This window comes from Cuculus canorus, chromosome 2 (assembly GCF_017976375.1).
Source record: "Cuculus canorus isolate bCucCan1 chromosome 2, bCucCan1.pri, whole genome shotgun sequence".
NCBI lineage: Eukaryota > Metazoa > Chordata > Aves > Cuculiformes > Cuculidae > Cuculus > Cuculus canorus.
Window position 1 is genome coordinate 138,334,832 of NC_071402.1, and position 26,215 is coordinate 138,361,046.

The 26,215-nt window shown below is 37.9% G+C and overlaps 1 protein-coding gene across 1 annotated transcript in view; it reads right to left on the minus strand.

Annotated features, from left to right (window-relative positions):
- Window positions 1–26,215, minus strand: part of ITGA8 (integrin subunit alpha 8) — a 108,609-nt gene that overhangs the window by 4,346 nt on the left and 78,048 nt on the right. Inside the window, exons 26-29 of the mRNA XM_054059621.1 lie at window positions 24,752–24,877; window positions 21,332–21,445; window positions 9,427–9,528; window positions 881–1,003 (exon numbers count right to left, since the gene is read on the minus strand). Coding sequence (XP_053915596.1) covers window positions 881–1,003; window positions 9,427–9,528; window positions 21,332–21,445; window positions 24,752–24,877 — 465 coding nt within the window. The remainder of the gene's footprint in view (window positions 1–880; window positions 1,004–9,426; window positions 9,529–21,331; window positions 21,446–24,751; window positions 24,878–26,215) is intronic.

Sequence of the window (26,215 nt, forward strand, 5' to 3'; positions counted from 1 at the left end):
AAAGTATAGCTTTAACAATTCAAATTATATGGTTGGATGGGGTCTTGAGCAGCCTGGTGGGAAGTGCCCCTGCCCATGGCAAAGGGATTGGAACTACATGATCTTTAAGGTCCCTTCCAACCCAAACCATTCTATGATTCCATGATATGAAAGCTGTCTTTGCAAGAGACGCAAAGTTGATCTGAATGCTGATGCTGAATCTAATCAGAAAACTGCTAATTTCAGTTCAGTAGGAGACACTCATTCAGAAAGGACATAGAGTGACAAATAGTTATAATAACAGAGGTGGCTTATGCTTTGGGAAATATGCACAGAAGAGTGTTGTGGCCTAGACTAGAGATCACTAAAGATGAGATTCCTCTCACCTAACTTTAACTGCCTAAAGGTTGCCCTTTTGTTTGAACGTTTGAAAGTCAAGTAGACTTCCCAACCAACACAGAGCTAGAAAACTTTGAAACCAGAAGATACTACGTACTAATACAAAAGGAAATCTTACAAAAATTAATTCTCAAAGCTGGGACTGTTGTTACATGCTGACAAGTACTGGAAATTCCTGAAGTATTCACTGAAAACAAAGCTAGAGTTACTTCTTTTTGAACCTAAACATCCTGACAAAGAGAATCATAGGTCTTGAGAAACGGAGCCAAACTGTATGCCCATTTATAACCAGATTTTAATTATAAAGGAGGACTTTGAAAACAAGTTCCCTGCATCAAGGTCAGTGACACTAGCATGTCAGAAATGCCAAAACAAAAAAGACATGTGTATTGCTCCTTTTGCTCTGAACTGTTAAAGACGCCACCCTTTCTTTTCTGTTAGTATCTTCCAGTATCTTTCAGGGTTTTTTTAAGGCAACAGTAACGATAATAAGGCAACCTACCTTCCATAATGCTAGGGTCAACAAAGCTAGTACCAGTAGTCCAAGAAGTATTGCTAATATTATAACCCATAAAGGGATTACAAAGGAGACATTCGGAGTGGACCAAATGACTGATGTTCTGATCTGAAATGAGAAGAATATATTAAATGAACAATAATTAAGCAAGTAAAGCAAAGCTGAAAGTGTAATATAGAGGTTATAAGCATTCACTTTGACAGCATTTTGCAGCTCAGAAATACATATTTCTTGGATTTCCCCCCATTTTGGCTTTATTTACTGCAAGTTCCTTTCCACTTGTTCATGATAATTACTAGAAATGAGATCTGCATATAGAAAAGTTTTGTCCTATTAGACATATGAATAATTTTCATCTAGTACAGAGTACCAAAAACTACCCTTCTGTGCAGATACTTCAGGAAGATTCAAGGAGTACAGTTCCACTCATATGTGTGTTGGTGCAGCCTCGGCCAGTACAACCAATCTACAGTGAATTACTCTGAAACAATGGCTGACTTCAGCCCAAACTCTTAATTCAAACCACAATAGATACTGGCTACATTATTCTTATTTTAATTTCTCCTGACACACCAGCATACATTTTTCCTATGACTTGCATTTCAGCTAAGCAGTCCAAAATGAAACTCAAGCAGAGTGCATTGTTCTTGTGATAAAGCCTAATGCACATTATGATATTATGTTCCTTAAAAGAAGCCAAGCATGCAGACTATTACCTAGAAGGGAAATAAGCATGAAATGCTCTTTCTCATTATCCGAGTCTCTGAATGCAGCAGGTATGTATAACAAGTTATCAAAGTTTTAATTGATTTGGCAAACTTCTCCCTTTAGATCTTCATCTGAACAAAGAGTAACAATAAACGTTCTGTATTTCTCTTTCAGCGGGCAACCACATAAGTAACCTCCTTCTCCCTCTCACTTCCATATCTTGTACCACATTTATTCTATGCTCCCAGACTCTGCTTGGAAGGCTCCTCATCAATCCCACTGAATATTTGCTCTCTCCCTGTTTCTCCCAAGAGGGAAGAATGAGTTTGAGTTTTCCTTAGCTCCGCAGCCACAACTATGTCCCTTCAGTTTTAGTTTATTTTGTCAAACTTTCCTCTTTACTGTTAGTCTAGGCAGTTATTTCTCTCTGGGGTTTTCTGTTGGACCTCTCTCATTTATTCCTAGTCTCCCTTAAACAAGGGAAGTATGTGACAAACGAAAGTTACTTTCTTCACGACAAGGCAAAATTGGTTTGCAAAGCAAACTGATTACAGAAACTCTCAAATGATCTTCCTCTTCATTGTTCTAAGTACAGATAGGAAATATATTCTTCTTAATACATCTCCCGGCTATTTCTCAGTCCCTCACCTGCACTCACTGCAAGTTCCATTTCTACTTGTTTGTTTGTTTTGGCCATTAACTCATTAGTTGATACACAGGAAATTTAGCACACTGCTCATTTGTTCATTCATGGAACAGCATCCTAAGACTGAAGACTGGACATAACACTGTAGTCCAGCTCAGAATTAATTCAATTTCTATGCCTCCCAGTTTGCTTCTTGAATATGGCAAATTTCAGCCTTTTGGCAATATCTAGCCCTTTCCGCTTCCACATGATCAGCATAGTTTCCTTGACTTTTCTTTCTGCAAGCACCAGCAGATCTGTCTTCCAGATACTGTTGTGCTTAATTGGAAGACACTTTGGAATAGTCTTTTCTGCTTAATTCATTTGTGCAGCCAATTGTCCCTTATTCTGACACAGCACTTAGAAAGATAGCAGTCTGGTGACATCTACCCATACATATATTTTTTATAGTATCCCTCAGTGTTATGGGACACAGCTCATAGTTGAAATTTGGGACAAACTTTCCATGTGGGATACCACTTGCCTTCTACCAAAGCTTACACCAAGAAAATTCTGAGACACTGCCCAGTCCTTCTGGCATTAGCACATTGACCTGTACCCTGAAGATTAATTGCTTGTAGTGCTGGACATATCACCACTGATCTAACAAGCACATTCAGCTAATGTACTTCTCTGCAGCTGTAAATAGTTCTAACTCTGCAAGACTTCAAACAGATAGTGTGTACAAAGAATAAATATCTTAGTCAATTAAAACAAGAAAAAATTATTTCAAGACAATCAGAATTAGTAAAAATCCCATCAAATCTTATTCCTTGGTCCCAACATCTTGATGGTGTGATCAAGTGATAAACTATCACTGCAGGGATACCATTCCCCTCCCCAGACTCCTCTTTGGGTTGCTTCTTAACCACTGTAGAACTTCAGAGGCTCACTGTATCATAAATTCAGCAAGAGCAGTTCTCATTTAGTAAGGACAAAACATTTTTGAATGGCTCTCCTTGTTTCTCAGAGTGGTACAGTATCTGGCATTAAAATGCAAGGGCAGAGAAAATGAGAAAAAGGTCATCTGAACTGTCTGCAGAGATTCCTCCCAGAGAAAAGGCAGTTAAGGAAAAAAAAGGAAAGCAAATAAAAGGCTTATCTGGCTGGGGAAATCAGAAGCCTGTAGCAAGCAATGAGTCCAGCAGCCCAAGGAAGAAAGCATCTCCCTTCTACTGCTTGCAAATCTTCATGAATGTTGCCCTGAGGCAAGTCTTGAAGACCTGATCATATATACCACAAGAATTAAGAAGTGTGGACAAAAATTCAGTGGGCCCCAAGACAGCAAAACCTGAGATTGATTAAAAAAACTCAATTCATCCGCACTCTGTGCTTCCTCTGTCGACAAACTCCGTGCTACAACATGCAAGAAGTTTTAATTTTTTTCATTATTATTTGAAAATGATTTGATACTATCACTACACAGTGCACATACCTTACTTTTGTAAGATTTGAACTTAACTACAGTTTCTCTTCTAATGCCATCAATTGTCTGAGTATGTTGCTGTGGATCTGGAGCAGTAAAGTACCACTTTAGACCACTGACCAAAATAATCCTAACAAATATCTGTAAAGAGCAAAAGGCAAACTCAAGCAGTGCTTTCTGTTCTCTCAAGTTTGGCAGAAAGACTGACTGCATTTTACAGTAAGATCAAACCTTAGGGAAGACCCATTTGCTCGCAAAAATTTGATTTAGTAATTTCTGGTTTTGATAGCTTGAGCCAAATTCCTAGGTGGCATAATATGAGATAAATCCAACAGGAAATAAAAGTGAGCATCGCTGCTCTGGGCTGGACTGTACAACATCAGTAAAGTAGAACAAAAAGACTCTGGCAAGCTGCTGGCCAGCTATGGTTGGGCTTGTAGAGGGACCAACCTCTAACAACAACCAATTGTACATCTTGAATATGGAAATTATCAGAATGAGTACACACTTATGTCGGAAGGATTTTTTGTTTAGAGATGTCTTAAGATAGTATTTGACTGAACAACGTCTGTCTCCTTAGGAACGAAGTCTACTTCCATACAATGTAAGGCAACTGCTTCCACACCGTAGATGCTCTCAGACAGGAGTGAAATAAGCTGCTGTCTGCTGTTGTGTAGGACTTGAATAGCTTCTAGGGCTGCCTACTGATTGCACAGGAGGACAGCAACTAGACAATTAATGTGAGCTAATTCACTCTTCAAAATTAGGTGGGGTCAATCCAGGCCTCAAAGCTTGTTTGTCATCCTGCTGGAATCTGTGGGCACAGTCTATTTCATTAGGCACAGTGGATTTCATTAGGCTTTGGACAAAGCTGATAGTAGTATATGCAACTATAAGCATCCATTTAGCCATTCCGTGTCTTCTTTAATGTACCACTTCCTAGACATTTGTTGCATTTGCGAGTTGTGTTTTCTTTCCTCTTAGGCTGCAAAAACAATAAGGCAACCCAGCTCTTCTTGTGATACCTGTAGAGCACCTACCACCATGGATTTAGATAAGGACAGCTGAGTCTTCCTGAGGACATACTGTAAATAATTATGAGTGGTGTAGCTGTGCTCAGCCTTGCTTGTACTGCATGGGTTCATAATTCTCTCTCCCTTCTGTCATTCTATCTTTACATACACTAGAGTGCAATTTACAGTGTAATTTCATAGCTCAGCTGGAGCCAGACAAATACTGAAATATAAACAGTATATCTTATAGAAGTGCAGAGCATCATGTTTACAATCCTTGGATTATCAGCAATGAGTAAACCGGACATCAGAAATCAGGTGTATCCTGCTTCAAGCAGAATGCTGCTGCAAAATGGCACATCTTTCTGCTCCTGTAGCAGAAGCGAGGCCAATAGCTAATGAAATATTTGCCTGCTAAAATCTTAAAAACATCTTGTTGCACCCACAATCTCTTCCCATGAATCCTTCTTTGTCATACATTATTGAAAGCAAGGGAAGCATGTGGTTGTGCTAAGTGCTTGAGATTTATGTCCTGAGCAGTGTAGTCATCATTCTCACTCCTGCCTGGGTACAAGCAGAATATAATAACCCTGAGCTGCCTTCTTTTATACACTATGTAAAGACTTGCAGGACTGCTAATGCAATTCCCAATGAACAGTTTGACATGGCAAGTCCTGAACATCCATGGAGTTGAGGCAGAAGCTGGAGGGGAAGAAAGAAACAAAGCACCCCTTAAGTTCTGCCTGCCTCATTTTACCATTTCCACAGAAAACTGTCCCTCCTCCACCCCATGCTGCCCACAACAGTTTTACATATGATTTTGATTTAAGACAAGTTTGCATTATTCAGCTTTGATTTCTGTTCTTCCTCATGTGGTAGGTTTAGTACTGCAGGATAAGAGCTAGGGAATGTTTTGGGGATGATTTATTTGTTTTCATCCAATGTGGCCAATATGAGAATTGGGATTTTTACACAAGTGTTGCATGTTGACACTGTACTTCAGATGCATGTTGGCTTTCCTCTCTGTTCAGGACTAGAAGACTTTCTTATACTGAACACAGACCAGTGGTTTCTTATCTGCCAGGCTGGTGAGAAGCACTCCTCAGACTTGAGAGGGGCCATCTGACTTTTGGCCTTTCACACTGCTGGATGCCTTACACCTTTTGTATGCAAAGAGGTGGCAAGGACTCTGGCTTAAGCATTAAGATGAGGGTGAAACCAACCAGAGAATTATGTGTCTGCTATTAGAAATTAAAATCCAAGCTGGTCTTAGCGCAGACAGTATCTGATCATCTTAACTTTAGAATCTCTGTTGTGTTTCTATGTAAGTCACTTGTTGCTCATGAAAATATTTCTGTAGGGGGAGCTTTCCTTTTTTTTTTTTTTTTTTTTAAAGCAACACAGTTCAGAATACTGTAGGTACATAAAAGAAATTTGGGGGGGTTTGCCACTGGTTTTTGTACAGTTTGGATTCTGCTCCTGATTTTGGTGCTATTCAAAGTAGCTTCAAAATTCTCTTTGATTCCACTGGAAGGCAACACAATGCAGAGAGAAGCATATGTGGTAAGCTGCTGTTCATCGGCAGTCCGGTGTGGGTAGAGAGAAATGAGGTTTTACTAGCGCAAACATCCAGCATCTATGGTCAGAATTCAGTGCCTGTTAGTGGGATTTTCACAAAGCTATTTTTTTCCCTCTTGTCCTTTAAAAGGCAAACCTTAAAAAATAAAAAATCACTTACCCATAACTTAATCTGCTACTTTAAGAAACAGTAGCTAAATTGATTATTATTATAATGCTACCACTTTTACGGCCCGTGATGACCTTCCTCTAATCTTTAGTCATTTTTGCTTATAGAGACTGGAAAACAGGAACTCTTCAGTACTCCTACGTGATCCCATCCAACATTTGCAGCTTAATGTTTTTGAAAAAAATGCTCAAAATAGAATGCAAAAACTCCCTTGAGCTTGGAGTCATATTTAATACCGACATTTATGTTTATATTTTACAAATATTTGTGCAAATATATTTCTTAAGGAATATAAGCACATCTAAAATGAAAGTACTATTGCCATGTAATTGCTAAAAAAAGAGTTATAAGCTTCAGTCTGGAACCAATTTTACTCACTGTAGGACACCAGTCAAACAGTTTAGACTAAAGGCATCCCCTCTGAAGAGCCAATCAAGCATTCAAGAAAAGTAATCATATTTTAGTAAACTTCAAAACTAGCTCAAGAATCATAAATGAAAACAGGACAAATTAGTGCTTATTGTAATTCTTTGCCTTTTATAACAAAAGTACTTTCACCTTGCAGATGAAATTCATCAAGCAGGATAGTATTATTTCCCATAATAACACGTCTAAGAAAAAAAGACAATTTTCTCTTGAATGATACAGCTGTTAGCAAGGAAATTCACCAGTTGCACAGTATATAGTTGTGATTCCAAGCCTATAAAAATTAACAAAAATACTTATATTGATGTCAGTGGATTTTGGCTTAAATTCCACCAAGTTCCAAGCTAGTTTTCTGTTTGATGCCATTTTCATTCTAATGTTTTACTATAGAAGATATAGATTTCCTTACATTTACGTATCTTTCACATATGCATGTATCATGACCCTCTGTTCAAGATATAGACCTATATTTCTTGATGATGGAAATAAAGACCTCAGTGCTGCAAATATGACTATGTGACTGTGGAGATTACTGATGTGTATGGGATTATTTATGCCATTAAAATAAATATACATATCATCTTGCACAATTGGAACCCAGCACTGTATGAGTTTAATGTAGGACACATGCTGTGTTCTTACAGAATATATTATCTTCACTATATAATCTGTAAAGTGTTAACCAATTAATAGATTACTTTAGACAATTAATTTTAAAACATCAAAATCTTTACTCCACTTCCACCCCTGCATTGTCTGAAAGAAAACTTCTAAAACATAACCAGGGATTTTTTTTTTCAGAAGGAGCAAAAATACTAAGCGTTGCCCAACTTCAAGCTAATATTTCTTCTTGCAAGTGGAACATCAAAAGAGTTTGTGCATATCACACATCAAGCTGTAGAGCTGGCAAACATCACTGCCCTGTCCAGATATGAAAAAACATAAAAGCACTATCATTTTTCAACATTTTACAGTTGCCATTACAGGCATTTTGCTGTAAATCATCTGCAGCAAATAACAAGCATTATACTGGCTGGAATAAGAGAATAGAATGCTTATCTGGTCGTTTGGTAGATCATCTAACACTTGTTGAGAACAGCAGGCTATCACCTGGAGTAAAGCGCATCAGATGGAGGCACCACTATCAACAGAGTTCTGCACAACATGTGTTTCTGGTATGGAACACATGCCTTAAGAAAATAAAAAAGGCCTGAATAGATCTGTCAGCTTGGAGGCTTTGAACCTTTCTGGATGAATAGTGCATTAAGTATCAAATCTCTCTGGTGAAATCATGATTCTCTTGACATTAGAGGTTGGAGTCACTGAGCATACAGACCAAGACTTCACTTTGTGTCTTCCCAGAGCAAGTATCACTCAACCATTCAATCTGTGCTTGTTCAAAACAAAACTTCATAGCCTGTATCCTCTAAAATACATTCAAAGTAAACTGTGAAGTGTATTATTCTTATTATGTTGGTTTTGCCCATAAGAAAATATTCTGTTCTCTACTATTACATATCAACAGACTGATACGATGTAGTATTTCCACCACGGTTCAACTTGGCAAAGTGTGCTGAGCTTACCTTTTAAAAGGAGGACTGTAAATGACAAATCTTTATAAAGATAAGAATGATAAGCCTTCAAATTTCAGATTACTCTTATACTAGAATCAAATTCTGCACTCATATTTTACTTATTTCTACCAGTAGTGACAAAATAGAGTGAGTCTTAGCTATGGTATCAGCCACCACAAGGAGTAAATTCCTTTAAATTGTTATCCAAAACTTTGGCACCAGCAAACAATTCAATCAAACTTATGCCTCCAAGATGATTTTTTCATAGAATAATACAGAGCCATACGAACTTCAGTCTGCAAATTAGACAGGTACTTTAGTATCTATCTATCTATCTATCTGTCTATCTATCTATCTATCTATCTGTCTGTCTGTCTGTCTATCATGTCTGTAGGCAATACCAGTTAATTTCATATCTTGCTCCTGATGTGTTGTGAGGTGGAAACCCTATAGAGGCATGCAGATCTTTCTGAAAATCAGGGTATCAAAGAAGCTTAATAAAGATAAGAGAGAAGTTGCCATAGATAATCCATAAGCTTTTGTGAGAGAACTGCTGACTGGGAGAAGAGCAAGATCTCTAAATCTGACAAGGTTTTGGATTTTGCACAAAAAAGTTCCTTCAATTTTTTTTTTACCCAAACCAAGGTAATTAGATACTTGCTTTCACAGTTTTGTTGTTTTCTTCTGGATGAAAAATCTATCCTGATTGCAAAACAGTCTGCACATTAATGCTGTGAGAAATTATTTAAAAATCATATTAGCTTAGTATCATGTATCAGTAACTTCCACAGAAAGCAATAATGGTATTTCCTTTAGGTATTATTTCAGGAATTTAAACTAGAAACACAGGAAACACTGATCTCAATATTTTCATCTATAAAAATTTCACAGCTGTGATTGGAATGACTAAATACATGTGCTTCATATAAAGATATAATTTTCAGTTACTTACTGTTATGCTTCCCTCGGGAAGTTTTGCTGGTTGCACTTTATATGGCATGCTCTTAACTTCGAAGGACACATTGGAGGAAAGTGTGTAGAGATCATTCTTTCTCTGAAATTACAAAGAAAAAGAAATTGTTAAAAGCCATGTCTATACTTAAAAGCATTATGAGAAATAGAGAAAAATTACAGAGCACTGATTTCCTAAGACAAAGCTGGTTTCTTCTGGTAAAGGGTACAGTAACCCCGGAACCTGTACATGTCCACCAGCAAATACATAATACAGCCTAAAGCTGAAATACAAAGACTGCACGTTCAAATGAGGACGAAGTGTTAGATGTGCAGAAAGACACACACAGTTGCTTCTCGTATTTCTCTCTGAAATACTGAGCGGTGAGTTTCAAGCAGGAGGGAGGCTTATGGGGTCTCTGTTTTAAAATCCTGCCCCTTCTCACCAGGACCAACAACAAATACGGGTACCATGAGAAGGTTTCCAGGTCTCTATTGAGACCAAGCTGGTAGAGCTCCCTTATGGCATCAGAGGAATGGCTGTGCCTTCCCATCAAAGAACAATAGGAGCAAACATCACTATTTAGCTGGCTATCTAGTAAAATATTGATACAGCTCTCATGCAGCACTTCAACAAATCCAAAGGTATGCAGAAAAAAAAAAAAAACCCAAATGTACCTCTGTCAGTTCTCTGTGTTTCATTTATACTGGCTTGTATTTAAAAAGTATTATTAGATTAGACTAGGCATTAACTTCCCTGGTTCAGAACAAATGAAATATGTTACATTATACAGCTCATGGTGTGGCTTTTAATTAGTGCTTCAGCCTCATTTGGAAGCAATGTAGGCACTGACACACTGCATCTGACCAATTCTATGTCTCATTGTGCTGTTCTGGCCTCACCAACAATCTCCCACTGTGCAAACTGCCTTGAAATGACAGTTAAGTGCTGGTATGCCCACTGGAAAAATATCTGCCTACATCTGTAACGAACTCACATAAGCACCAACATGTGAAAGTGTGTCCCCCTTAAAAGAATCTTAATGGCTGGAAGATTTCCTACAATGGATACAAACATTTGCAATACACATATTTTGAACCCTGTTGAGCTCTTCACATCATCACTGTCTGGAATCAGCTTTGGAGGAAAGTACATCAGGTATCAAGTAACTCTTGTAGATCACTTTGAATCGGACATGTTTCAGTTTCACTGTTACTTTGTTACAGACAGAAGATCCGGCATTCCAACCACATCCTGGATTTTCTTGTCTTTATCTGGAGAAAGGATGGCTGACTGGTTACCATGCTCTTCTCAAAGTCAACTAATCTGTTTCTAAAATAAATTTCCTGTATTTCAATTTATGCTTTTCTCCTGTCCTGTTACTGGATATCATTTAGAAGCCCCAGGCTCTGTCTTCTCTACTCTCTCCTATCAGATGTCTATACAAGATTATAAGATTCCACCTGAGCCTTCTCCAGACCGAACAATCCCATCTCTCTCAGCCTCTCCTCATATACCAGATGCTCCAAGTCCTTAAACATCACTGTAGCCCATGGCTGGACTTGCTCCAGTATGTTCATGTCTCACTTGTCTCAGGGAGCCCAGGACAGGACACAGCACTCCAGATCCGTCTCACCAGTGCTCAATAGAAAGGTAGAGTCATTTCCCTTGACTGGCTGGCAACGTTCTTCCTAATGCAGTTCAAGAGGCTGTTGACTTTCTTTGCTGTAAGGGCACAACACATTGGGCTCATGTTCAACTTGGTGTCCACCAGGACCCTGAGATTCTTTGCTAGAACACTGCCTTCCAGCTGCTTGGCCACCAGCCTGTAGTGGTACACAGGGTTATTCCTCGTATGGTAGAGGACTTTGCATTTCTCTTTGTCACACTTGATGAAACTTGGGCCAACCCACTTCTCCAGCCTGTCAAGGCTGTGCGAAGGGCACCACAACCATCTGGCGTATCAAACACTCCATCCACTTTACCACCATATACAACCTTGCTGAAAGTCTGCTCTGTCCCGTTATCCAGGTCCCTGATGATGTTAAATAGTATTGGCACCATTATTGACCCCTGGGGTGCACCATTACTGATGGACCTTCAGCTGGACTTCATGCTGCTGACCACAACACTTCAAGTCTGGCAGTTCACTTAGTTTTCAGCCCACCGCTCTGTCCACCTATCTTCATTCATTCTGACAGTGTCAAAAACCTTGCTAAAGTCAAGCTAAAACCCAACGAGTGCTCTCCTCTCATACACCAAGGCAACCTCATTATCTCATCCCAGGAAGCTATCGGGCTAGTCAAGCATCATTTGCCCTTTGTAAATCCACACCGACAACTCCAAATCACTTTAGTGTGCTTCAAATATTTTCAAATGACTTCCACCTGTTTTCTTTTTTTTTTTTTTTTTCTTCATCACCTTCTCAGCAACTGAAATCAGGCTGACTGATCTGCAGCTCTCTGGATCCTCCGTTTTGAAGATAGGTGTGACATTTGCTTTCTTCCAGTCCTTAGTCCTTAAGTCACCTTTCCTTGACGTCCCGCATGTCAGGATGGACAGTTCTTGAGCTTAAAGGAGGTTAGCCTGGAGAATCACCAGTTCTCCTGGACTCCTCTTTTTGCAGGAACATCTCCCATGGAGCTCTGCCAAGCAATTCCCTGAAAAAGCTGAAGGTGGCTCTCCTGAGAACCAGGATTGTGGTTCCGGTATTTGCCTTGTCCATTCTGTCTTCTTTTTAAACCTTTGCTTTCTCTTCCAGTGTGTTCACTGGTGACTTGAAGCTCACACATTATTGCCTTCTGGAACTCATTTGGCTATGCCTAAATTTTGTTCTTCTAAAATATAGAGAGCAGTCTAACATTTATTGTCAGAACATTTAAGTTCTCCTTGGGACTTATATTAGGAACGAGGAATATGAAGGAAACTGCTTTAAATGATTACACAGGGACAGTCAAATCAGCTCCTTAATGTAGATGGCATCTACCCTTTCAATCACCAATAACTGAAATGAAAAACAGACTGATCTAATACTGGACTTGTCAAATCAAATATATTTTACACACTTTCATGGTGCAGGACATCTATGAGATGGTATTTAGATAAATAATCTTTCTGTATCACACTAATTATTTTCCATTTTCAGACTCAAGCCATTCTTTAACTTTTATTCTGCAGCACTAGACTTCTCACAAAAAGTACCAGCGTATTTCTGTATTTGTGCAATGATTTACATTAAAAAAAAAAAAAACCTTGAAAAAAGTCTTATTTTTTCAATTATAAGCAATTAATATTAAGCAGGATTCTGGATATGATTTATATGACTTACAAAAGTAATCTGTAAAGGAGAGAGCAGGATATGTGATATTATTAAAGAAGCAGACATTAGACATGTACCCTGGTTGGCTAAGGTACAGTAAAGGCATTAGCTCTCTTGAAACATCATGTGAAGAAAACACAGTACTCGTGGAAAAATAAATCCTTTCACTGACTATACATGGCTTATTTCATTTTCAGCTTATATCAGCAATAAGAACATCAGAGAAGGATACTTCCTGTGAATTAATGCTTGGCTGGGGTTAATAACCTTGGGTTGTGCTCACAGCTATCAACTGTCCTCAAGCCTTCATTAGACTCCCAGAAATGCTGCACATATCCATACTTTATAGAAATAAGGAATATAAAAGACTAGAGAATATTTTCCTGCACTCACAGAATTATGTGTTTGTAGCAAAGGACTTTAAAACAATGACTGTGGTCAGCATCAGTTGCAATCAGGATTTTTCCTTCTACCAACACCTTCAAGATACAGGCAGCTGTCTCTCCTACAGCCTTGTTTATAATTTTAAAGTTATTTGTGAGAAACAGCCTTTCTTCACCATATCATTTTTAAACTAGCATTTGTTTAAATATTTGGTGTTTACTGGAAGCAGCAGGATCTTCGGTTTGCAATTCAAGCTGGGGACTTCATTATGGCTCAGAGGGAGAAGGAATTTGCTATTTGTAAACGTCAGTGTATAGTGACCAACAGGAGGGAGCCCAGCCCTGGTGACACTGGTCTTTCAAGATTCTCTTTGTGTTAGAAAAAGCAGACCCTGCTCTTGTATGTGTCACTGAGACAGTAGTTTCTCAGTATCCTGATAAGCAGACAAAGCATGGCCATCTCCTGTGTTGCTTGGGTTGCATTAATGGTCCCCACGAGTGTATTTGTAAGGATTCTCTCTCTCTACATAATTTTGTTTTACAAATAGGTTTTTGAACTGAAGCCTTTGTTTTCTTTAAGAGTTGTGAGACACAGAAGCATCCAGAAATAAAGGAAAGTGTTCCCAATAAATGTTGAATGCAGTGTTTCCCTAAGTACAATCGAGACAAACAGAAATAATGTGGGAAAGGCTAGAAAATCTTGGACAATTAGAAGTAGAGTTCTCCAGGCTCCAGTGGAATGCTGGTGGTTTCTGCAGAAAGCTCAAGCAAAGACCTGAAGTCTCCCCAAAGCGTCTTGGAGATGCATATGGAGGCATCCTAGTCAGAGAGCAGAATAAAAAAGCAGGGACATACCTGACCCACAGGGAGCTAGGGTGAAGGTAGGAGGAATAGAACTTCTGGCAGCTTGAAGAAGACTTACAGGTCATTGTTCCTCTGCAGGTTTGAAGAGTTTAACTACTGGAGAGCCTTCCTAGAATGACTTTGTTCCACTGCCTCTATGGAGAACTGTTCAATTTCCCTGAAATACTACCTGAGACGTAGCCCAATGAAGTCACTCTAAATGACGGGCACGTACTTTCTCTATTGCAAGCTGCATGTTGCAGTGGAATTCTCCCTCCAAAACTTAATGTTTATTGCGCATGGAGTTCAGTGCTGTTATAACAATATTTGCCCTGCTTGATTAAAACTTGTTTCCCTTCATGTCTGCTGGAGTCTGGCACATTTTAGAGACTAGAGAGTAAGCAATATGATGTTAAATTTTAAATATATGCTTTGGGAATTCATTAGCTTTATTTCTTTGACCCATCCCTCCAAAAACTTGAACTACTGCCAACAAACAGAGTAGCATACATAAAAGTGAGTGTAGAGGTCATACTACTATTTGTTCCTGTATTAATTTGTTAAAAAAAATATGTATGACTCTGTGTATGGCCAAAAAGTACTTGTGCTATTTGTCACAAGAAGGTATGTCTACGCAAACGTATCTGTGATCAAAGACAGTACAACTCCTCTGAAAAACGAACACATGCTCATCTCTATCATTAACTTCTTACACTTCACATATTATATCTTTTAATTTCTTTTAAACAGAGTATTTTGAATTACAGTAGAAGCAGACATTTTGTTGTGATTTCAGAGCACTTCAATATACAGATTATAATGGTTATCAATGATGATGTTTATTTCTTCATATCCCTAATGTAACCTATACTTCAGCACATCTAGCAAGCATCTCATCTTCTGCTCTAGTTAGCATTTTGACATTATTTTGAAGAAAAATGAATGAAAATAGAACAAGCCCACACCCAAAAAACCCTCCGGCTAGTTCAGCCCAGTGCCAAGGTCTCTTTCTCTCTAGTCTTCGTTCCACATAAACAACCAATTCTAGTATAATACAATATTTTTGGCCACACACAGTTGCCTTTTTTACTTCTTTTGTTTTTTGAAATAACAACTTTTGTTTGACATAAAGGCAGATTTCTTTGACAACTTCCTCCTTTTGTTATTAAATGTAGTGTAAAGGTCAGTGCATCTAATCCATGGCATTTAATTCACAGCCTGAATTAAAATCATCTACTTAAACTTCCATATACATTTATACATGGCAATTTAGGAGAGAACAAGATATTTCTCTCACTGATTTTTCTGCTGCTTTCCCACTTCCATCCACAGATGGGGAATTTAGGCTGGCTGCAGAATTATGCTTTGAAAACACTAAGCAAGCTTACCTTGACTGAGATGTGTTCCAGTGGACACAGAAAGAGATTCTGTTCTGGGGGATGCTGAGGATAGAAACTATAGTTCCTTGGGGTCATATCCCACTTACAGATGGAATAATTGCTCCCATAGTAAAAAGGAGAAAGAGGAAAGTGATTAAATAAAGGAGACTATACAACATCTAGATCTCTTACCTGTCTTGGACCATCCATCTCTACCATTTCAATTCTGTTTTGACTGCCAGGGGTCTGCAAACACACATGTGCTGCACAGAGGACAGTCTGTGTGGGCTTACTGCTCTGCTTATCTCCATTCTGCCTCAAACGGCCTTTGTGCAGCTAAACTGAATCACTGTCTCAAAAGCATTACCTGGCCGAGAGAATTTCTGCAATGTTAAAAAGAGTCTCTGAGTTCACTAGCAGTAAAATATGGAGATTGTCAACAAAATCTCTCATCAAGGAAGTGCAATTAGAACATGCACTCTAATGGCGATGATGGTTCCTGGTGCCAGGAAATGAAGGCAAAAGAGGATGAGAGGACTGGAAGGACTTATAGCTCTAGCTGATGGCCCAAAATAACAAGGTAATACATCAACCTCTTTCTCATTTTCTATGCCCTTCCAGACTTGTAGAGGTGCATCTTCAGCAGAAGCGAACACCATCATTCTATAAAGCAGAGATGAGGGGTTTCTCAACTGAGGAGGGAATTTAACTCACATCTTCCAATCATGAATTCTCTAATTACTAGATTGCCAGCTCTAGCTTCTGCCACTGAATATTTAAGAAACAAAGTCCTCTTTAAGTGCTCCAAGTAATGCTATAGGTATCTCCTAAGTATTTTTCTGCTTCTGTCCTCCAAGAGAGTAGAAATATTTCTGCTTAGTCCTGATCTGGGTGTCTATCCTCCAGATAAGGGATAGCCCTCACACACCACCCTGATGGTTACTGGAAGTCAATTTGTCTGAGCTACTTCCTTGTCTCTGTATGTTGTATAGGAAGCCTCGGTATTTAGTTTCAGGTTTTGGGTACCAGTCTGGGGCCAGGTACTTAAAATCTGGGTGTTGTAGCACCTATCACCTTTATTATGCCAAACACGTTTCCATTTTTAGGCACCTAAAAGAAACAGAGGCAGTGCATGTTCAGAAACACTGAAATAAATATTTAACATAGAAGCCAAAACAAGGCTTTGTGTACTAAGGGAGCACCCAACTACAGCGTGGCTGCCATTTTTCTGTTGTTTTTCAGTTTTCTCAGATTAAAACTAGATTTTTCTGCCTTCTAGCTATTCAAGTTCATGCAGTCAGGGGTGCCAAATTCAAACATCTAGATCCATCCAAAAGTCAAGAGAGAAACAATGTAATAACATCAATTCAATAACATTAAAAGGAAATAAACTTCAAATCTCTTGGGAACCTCACACACCCTCTGTGATTTTTTACATACTGCCTCCCCAAGCTCTCTCAGAAGGAGATTTTTACCATTGTGAGGAACTTTGAATACAGCCTGAAATAATAGTCAAGAATGAGCTGAGTTCCACTTCCCACAGTGCTGTAAGTGTCCAAAGAGCTTGGAGCCTGTAAGGATGTCACAAATCAGACAGATGATATGGATGTTTTACTAGTCAGCTCCTGAGTCTTATATTAAAAGTGCCCATCAGAGTTCAAAGAACGCTGAGCAAGAAAGATCTCCTCCGATCTCATTTTGTTGACTCAGAAATACCACAATTAAACAAATGGGGACACAATAGAGCCCTAACAGAACACAACGTAACATAACCATATAAGGTTGTTTCTCTTTTGCATGAATCAGGCTATTATTTGCTTGATCAGCAAGTATGAATCCAAAAGTCAGCATTACTAGAGGGATCGTATTTACAGCCAGGCTTTGAAGTTAATCCAAGAAAGTCTGTGATTCTTCTTGACCTTTGAACAAAGTCTGTCTCTATCTTTGCTGGCTGGTTGAGAAATTTGGGCTGCTTTATTTACTCAAATATGTCTAATCACTGCACATCGTTTAACTGTTACTTGTTATGGGAGTTTGGGGTTTGAGGTGACAGATTACAACTGTCAAGAGGCAAAAGGGTCAACTGTTGTCAGTTAAACTAAGTGGAAGAGGAAGTAGTTACCCAATATAACACTGATCTTTTGTGGCAACAAAATACACAGGTTGATCCACATAACTTTGAATAGAAACATGCATTATTTCATCCTAGCATTAATAAATCACTTTCATTCAAAAACTTTCCAGGTTTGATTAGCATATCTATGAGAAGAAAACACATAAAGACAGTGTGTTCTCAGCTTTCATAAGCACAAAATTTCTTCTGAAGATCATCATATATTCTTTTAGATTATAACACAGTTGAGGAATGTTGTATGTGACCATTATCCTGCTTTCTTTAGCATAGTTTGAGATGCTTCTGCAGAGAGAGAGAGAAACTTTTCTTCTATGTTTCTTTACAAAACTATGACTTTGGGGTTCAGTCTGGGCCTTGAACAGTTCCTGCTAGTTCAGAATCACCACATCCTGTTTATTTTGACTGTATTTTAATCCTCAGTTTGAATCTGCAGATTCTAGCCTAGCTAACAGCAGTTGTTTTTTGGGTATACTTTAATTTACTTCTGGAATAACCTTAGGAACTAGAAGTTTACATGCTTAGTAAGAGCAGACTGTGCCCTTTTTAGGAAACTAATTATGTTCTACAGTCTTTTGTGGTGATGGCTGTATAACTGTTAATTTAAAAAGAAGATGTGAAAAAAGAACAGTTTTGAGGTGAGTGAGAGGAAGGCAACCAGATCCCATCACACCACTACTCTCTCTCTTCTCAGGTTTGCATGTAAAGTAGTTGCATGTTATTCTGGCAACTTCTTTGACATAAATGGGGACGCAACAGTTCTCTGGGGGCTACCTTTTTTACTTAGAAAAAACCCCATTTTTCTTTAAGTAGAGTTTTCTGAGTGTTTACAAGACTTGAAAGTTATTATTCTAAGGAAACAGGAATGTTTCCTAAGGATACTGATAAAAGGTAAAATCACAGCCCATAAAAAGCCTTGTTTGATAGCAAGAACATATAAAGACAGTGGAGTCAGCACCAGATTTACTTGTAGGAGAGTTTCCCAGGAGGTCTCTGCACCCAGGGAGCCTACAGGATGGCTCATCCTTGCTTCTGCCCACAGGCTGTTGCAAGGTTCCATCTCTGCTTTGAGCTCACTGAGTGAAGGAAGGTGCAGGCGTAGCAAGCAGGATTTATTCAAGATCAAGGAATAGATAAAAGGACTTCAGCACTGTCATTCCCTGGTATGCTTATACACACTCGTGTCCCAAGGCACAGCTTTGACCCTTCTTCACCACCCAGATCAGAAGGAAGGCAGAGAAGGTGTTTCAAATCAGCTAGATAAAGCATCGTCTGAAGATGACTCTCTGTCTTGTCACCAGCTAGAGAGTTACTCTAGCCTTAGCATCTAGCTTTCAGATGACTAAAATCAGGTAAGATGAGTCCTACTGCTTCTGCATCAAACATGCCACTGAATTTCATACAGTTATCCTTGTTCTGAATCAAGGTCAGGCTTACTAGGCTTATAATCTAGAAAAAGATTGTCTCTATCAAGAGTCACTAAGAAAAAGAAATGTCATGTCTTCTGTAGCTAGTTTGTTCCAACTGTCACACAGCCTTTCACAACCAAAAACTCAGAGAAACACTCTCTGTTTCTCATTAAATTTGTATAGCTTTAATCTCTTACAGTTATTTCTTGTTACATACTAAATCCGACTTTGAAAAACTTTTACGAGGTTAACTCTCACTGAAATAGCTGTGAATATTTGAGAAAATTGGCATCTGAGAATCTGTGCAAGGGGTTTCACTTATGTATTTGTTTTTTTCATGAGACTTTGGCTTTGGCCCTTATGGAGTTAATTAGATTTCACCAGCAGAATGATGAACAGAAAGACTTGATTGGTTCTGGAATATGTCAGATCCAGTTCCTACTAAGGTAGGTAGCTAAGGGAGCTAAGCTGCCTCTTTTGATCGGTGAAGAAGATGGGGAAGGTTCACTGTGATATTGTTTGCTCGCTGCAGTCATCAAAATTACCGCAGATTCCAGGCAATTCCAGGCAAGGATAATACCTCTGCCTTTCTGCCTGGTTTTATGTGTTAGTAAACAGTGAATTAATGCAATTAGATTCCTAACTGAATATCACAAGGACTAGCCAGTGTGTAAACATCAAACAGTCTCCTACTGGAAGTAGAAAATACTGCAATAAAATTCTCATCATATTTTCCCAAATGGATGTTTTTCCTGTGACTGCAGAGAAGCTTACATACTGGCATTTTCTCTGCAGAATTTTGCAAGACCTTTGCAAAAGCTTACACCAATGATGTCCATCCCAGTTACCCAGATTTGGAAAGACAGAGAGACATACAAACTGTCAAACTTTTGGGCTTAAATTTGAACCAGAACTTCCTCCTCTTTCCCATTAGCAAATGAATCACTGAGCAAACATAAATTAAGTACATCCAGTCTAGCCTTTCAAACACCTTAGCTAAATCTTCCTCCTCTTAAAATATTATGTTTGTGCTAAGGAAACTGAAGAAAAAATATGAAAATTTCTTGGGATTTATGGTTAGTAGAAAAAGAATGTATTGACAAATCAGGAATTAATTCAGTATCTGAAAGGATGCCCTTTGTTACTGAGACAGACAGAAATCACCTTCTCTCAAGCAAGGCCAGATAGTTCTATGCTCTCTTCAGTCATAATTGTGCTAAGAGCTGTTGCAGAAGAAACAGAGAATGTGACCTAAAGTCCTGATAGATAATTAGAAAACCTTCCAAGTCATCTTTTTGGTAACCACTACCATAGTCTTGTACACAAAGAGAGAGTTGTGGCCTCCAAAATATGCATGCATTGTGGATTTGGAAGCATGGTGGTCAGCAACAGAGCTGGCATTCAACATTCTGTAAATACTGTCCCATCCGCTCTCCCCTTTCTCCAGGAAAGCAAATTAAGGAGGAATTTCTTTTATCTACTTTCACATTTGAGGAAAGGTAGGAATTAATTTGAAAAGTGTGAGAAGCTTAATTTAAAGTTCCTGTTGTAAACTGAAGATCGTCAATTCTTCTCTTGCTAAGGTAAGAGGTACTGCAGGGATAAATCATTCTCCCACAGCTACAGGGAACACAGGAAGGTTCCTGCATTCCAAATAGAAAGACTAGGAAATTCTATATTCCTTGAAAAAGGAAGGTCATAATCAATCATTTTGACCAGGATAGGGCCTGCAGTTATTTCCTAGTAAGAGCAAACTGAATTATAAATTTCTAAATGTACTGCCCAGAGTTAAAGATATGACAATCCCATAGTAATACAGACACATAGCCAGCGCCGTGAAGTAACAGCTCATAGTGCAACTCCGTTGCCTTATGCTGCGTAAATACAGCTCTGAGAGCAGATGAAGTTGGAAATGCAAGAATTTGCAAAGAGAAGTTCATTTTTTCCACGGTATGCACTGTCCTTTCTTTTTAGTGGTAAAACACAGATTGTCACTACATATTACCCTTCCCTAGATTAACAAGAATGAGTAACATTTTTTTATCTGGACACAGTGCACACCATATACTGTTTGGCTGCAAGGATAACATTTCATTGGGGGAAAGACGTGATGAATGCAGAGCACATCACAGAGACCAAGTAGATTATTGATATGGGCTAGTTGGAAAGCAGAGATAAAACTAGGAAAGGTGTTTAAAAACAATCTTGTAATATTCAGATAAGTTTCAGGGCATGAATTTGAGAGGGAGTGATAGTGAGAAAAAAAAAAGTAAGCAGCATGCATGTAACCTGAACAGGAACGAGTGAGATTATGTCTTCAAAGAAAGTGATAACAAAAAGGATTTGGCCCATTTAATTTAATCATTTGTATTTTTAAATATCTGGCCAAATAAAAGATGCAGGGGTCTTTATGCATAGAAAGAGTTAGTTGTGTGCATTACCTCCAGGAATGTTTGGGCCCACAGCCGGGATCTGATCTTCAGTGCTGCACTCTTCCCTCTTTCCAGCTGTCCCACAGTGCAAGAAATTAGGACACACTTCACATTTGTACAGTTCTGTGCACAAAATAAAGGGAAGCCACGTCTATGCTTAGAAAATGTATAGAATAATTTTCAAATGCTATAAATAAAATAGATCAACTTTCCCTTAAAGAGTTAAGTAGTCGCATAACTGTGAGAACTATAAACCAAGGGGGAGATTCTTTTTGCATCATCAATGAATACAACCACCTACCTGTAGTAACGAAAATCAAAGTTATAAATTTCAACAATATCTGCTCTGAAGAACTCTTAAAAGGTCCAGATACTTATCAATCCTTTGAAGAAGCACGTGCTTTGCCTTCATCTATCAGTCATTTTTAAATGATTTCAACACTTTTTTCTAATGTTCTCTATGGCTGAAGTCTTTATTTACGTTCTTAAATCTTTCCCCTCTTCTAACTTTCCTGCTTTTCTTACTGATGCTTACATTATAGCAGCCAGAACATTTGCAGAGCTCCATTAGCTGCTCTACTTTAAACTTGTTGTCCATGAAATGTTCCCGATGAGCAGTGATTCTGGCTCATACACCAGACTGAAGACAAAAGATAAGCAATACAACTCCAAATTATATATTTTGCTAAAGTCTGCCAGAACAATGTCACAAATAAAGATTAAAAGCTGACCAGAAGCCACAGAAGGGAAGGAGCAGAGTCTCGTGGGGTAACCACAGAAACTATGCAGTTGCTTGGGGATTAGAAAAATTTTCTAAAAGAAAAAATGATTAGAAGTGTGTTTAAAAAAATGTATAGGTTTACATATATAAATGAGTTTTACCTGAAAAGTTTTGGTTTGATTCGGTAGGAAGGCTGAGGTTTTAATTAATTCATATTTTTCATAACACAACAGCGAATCTTCCTCTTGCAGACAGTTTATTGATACTCATGACAGAAGGTCTTGTGACCCCAAAAGCAAAGTTAGGTTTCCACAAGTATGTTGCCTCGGCAGAGTGAGAATGGCTGCATTACCAAAGCCCACGCTTCAGAAAACGAGATGATGATGTATGTAGCGCATCTGAAAACAGCCTTAAGGGATCCTGTATCTTTATAGGCAGCTTTCGTCACAAAGCTCTGTCTTACCACAAGTTAAGTAGAAGCTGTGTGCTTCATTACTGCTTTCTAAATCTGCTTGAAAATAAAACTGTAAAACCTGGAACCTGCAACAGTAACCTTTTTAAAAAATGAATATTTCAAAGTATCTGTTTATTTAGCTTTTCATGTTTAAACATCCTCCAATCATTTATTTATTTTGCAGGAAGGAGGAGAGCTCTCTTCATTAATCATAGTTGCCAAAAACACATATTAACAAGATATATCATTGGTATTCAAAAAAGTCTACTTCGGGCTGACATTTTAGGACCTGAACATGTATTTCTGTTTTCTTAATAATGCATTTAGCTTGTAGTGAATTTCAGAACACCATGACATGTGAACTAATGGAACAGAAACCAAATGTTTAATAAACAGTATAAATAGTGTAAGAGGTTCTCAGAACATTTTTCCATTCTGTGAAAATGTTTTTATGAAAATAACTCATTATTCCTGACAAAAAATCACGAATTTTTAGAGACAATTACCTTTGGCCAATCACTAATTTTCCAAAGCAACATTCACTTTCAGTATATATTTCCAATGTGTAAAAAAACCCCTTAGTTTTTCTGGATGTATTATATGTAATTATGAAGGCACACAGAATTGAGACATTAACTGAACAAACGACATATTGCTTTTCTGTGCCCATCCTGGAAAAGTCCTGCTATATGTCCAGTTATAAGCACTGTACCACATCCTATCCTAATTTGGGCTTATCAAAATCATATTGTATTAGAAGACTGCTCATCGTAATGCCTATTTGATACTACTAAGTACTCAGACTAAATATTATCTGTCTACGTCAAGCAGCTGAAAAAGCTCTGCTTTGTATTTTAAGATGCAGACACAGTACATACAGTACATACTTAAGAAATTCGTTAAACACTTTCAGTTGCTGCAGCAATTTCTATGTTGGCAGCATATGAGCCTAATCACTGAGAAACATAACCGATAATTAAGATATTACTGAAGAATGGATTAAGTGTTCTGTGGTTATTGACTGATATGTCTTCGAAAGCCCAGACATTTTTCCTTCAATCCCAGTGGAATCAGACTCTTCCCAGGGTATTAGGTTGATGAAAGAATTACATAGGAACCAACAGTGATTATTGTTTAAAATGTGCTCATCTGTGATTTTGTTCGTAACAACATTATGGTATTCATTACTTTCTGATTCTATCTTCTTCCTGTCACAAAAATTGCTAAATAAAGTTTCAGAAGCAGCAGAATTATTCTATTACTCCAGAATACTTTGTTTACTTTCTTACTTCAGAATAGGTTTGTGAGGCTCTTTTCTTCCTACCAAATTCTGGTGATGTCAAGGAATTCAAACATGAGCTTGAAGTAAGCAGCTTAATAAGACAGCATGAAAGAAACTCCCTGAAGTTCATAAAAACAGATGGAAAGCACTAACTGCATGAATCGCACAAATGACCTCAAGGTCACCAAGTTTGAACACAGCCGCTGGGCAAGAGGAGCCGATATCTACGGTGCTAAAGTATGATAAACATAACATGGGACATTGAATACAGGAATGGGAAAAAAACAACCTCATGAAAATGCAGCCAAGTCGAAATACTCAGGTACCAGGCTGACTAATCAGAATGATTTTCCTGGAAGAGAGGTCTTTGCTCTTGCTCCAGCATTGCCTGGAGTGTTAAAAATGCAGTAACCTGTCTCATTTGCTTTACTTATGGTATCGTAAAGGGAAAGAGTCTCATTTTTCAATATATATGTAAGTACTTACTGAGAGGGAAAAAATATACCCCAAAATATTTGTATGCCAGAACCATTACTTTACACGAAAACATTAATTTTAGGTGTGAGCTACTCTTTACAAAAGAGACAAAATTATAGGAGTCAAGTTAACAAGAGACCTACCTTTTGGAAGTCCAAATCTGAAATTTAGTTTGTGGAAGAGTGGCCCACTATCAAAATCTGTGCTAAAATTCCCTGTGCTAAGTATGACATTGTATGACCACAGAGGTTTGTCTGCAAGCAGTCAGGAGTAAGATAGCCAGGAGTTTGGCATGATGATCTTTAATATAAAAATCTGTTAAATAAAATTGTTAACCTGTGGCATGTTGATACGTAATATAAAATGTTTCAAACAGAGAGGTAAAAAACCACTTGGAAAAATATTTTAAATTCTGTAAATAAATTGCAGTCAAATCAACTGCCACCTTGATATACTGCATGCATAGTCCCAGTTTATCATTTTTAGATAGCTCACCAATATTTTTGCAATGTTCTTCCTGTGAAGTTCTGCCACTGGAACATCCCTTCTCCTGATGTAATGAGAAATTGTGGTATTATATAAAAAAGCAGCAAGTTCAGGACTGTCTTCTGGAACAGCAAACTGCAAAGATAAAAAAATGTGAACGGTAATGACATACTCATAAAATGATTCTAACAGATTTGTTCTCTTCTCAGAGGTCTTGAATTTTGGATCAACACTGTTTTTTCAATTTAACAGCACAGACATGAGAATATATTGTCTTCAACTAGGAGCATGATGAGTAACAGCACAGCATGATACTACCCAGTTACACGAATTATAGTAAATAACTCTTTTCCACTTTTTACTGGTGTCAATTTCATTACTGTACTTAATTTTGTTAGACTCTTGGGGACAGATTCTGATCCCTGTAACACGATGAATTCGAAGCTGCTGTACAGAAATCTGGTCATAAATTCAGATCAGAATCTGCCTATTGAAATATAATGATTTTAGCAGCCTTAGAAAGTCAAACAAAAAAAAAAGGAAATCTAAATTCTAGCAACACAACTTTTGATCATTTGTTACAGATTTCTTTTGGTAACAAATCAACTTTGCATAACGCAACACTTGGTTCATTTTTAATCTCATATTAAAATGCATTCTCTTCAGCTTTATCTTCACAGATTTTTATTCTCTGATTAGAACCTATTCTTACTGTTGGTAGTTTGTCTTTAATTTCTACACAGAGCACTTACGAGTTCTTTCAAGAAGCCTCAGAGAACGCTTAGGAATCCTGCTGCTATTGAGGGAAAGGTGAATTCTAATTCATGACAATCCAGTCATGTAAAATCACTATAAAATATATGTGGAAGTCTGCAATAAGATCTTAATAGGAATTCACCTAAACATAGAAAAGACTATTCTTAAAGGGCCTGGATCAGATCCATCTTATCAGTTCCTTTAACCTCTGAACACAAAATATATTAAGAAAATGTTCACAACTGTAATAAGTGTTGTAGCACTAAAAGGAAGAGAATAGCTATAAACACATGAACCCTTCCACACATTAATGCTGTGTGGTATTGGATTTGGAAAATTTGTACCATTTATCTGATTAAAATTATGAGGCTAAAGAACAAACTCTTTTGACATTGTCTGAGATCTTCAGTTAAAACTATCCTACAAAGTAAAAAATACAATAATTTATTAACTGATGAAACCTCCCTAAGCAAAAATAAGATATTTTTTTCTGTTTCTTAATTAGGTTAACATTATCTTTTTGCAATAAGGGAACAGTTATGGCTAGATTTACTATCACTCAATATGATGACATATGGGAATTCTCTTTCCAGGATTCTTTCACCAACATATACAGGCTTCTTTAATGATGACAACAGTATAATGACATGCCTTTGAAGAAGCTTTCAATATATGATCACAACTGATACACATGGAGGTCTATTTGAATACTAGATG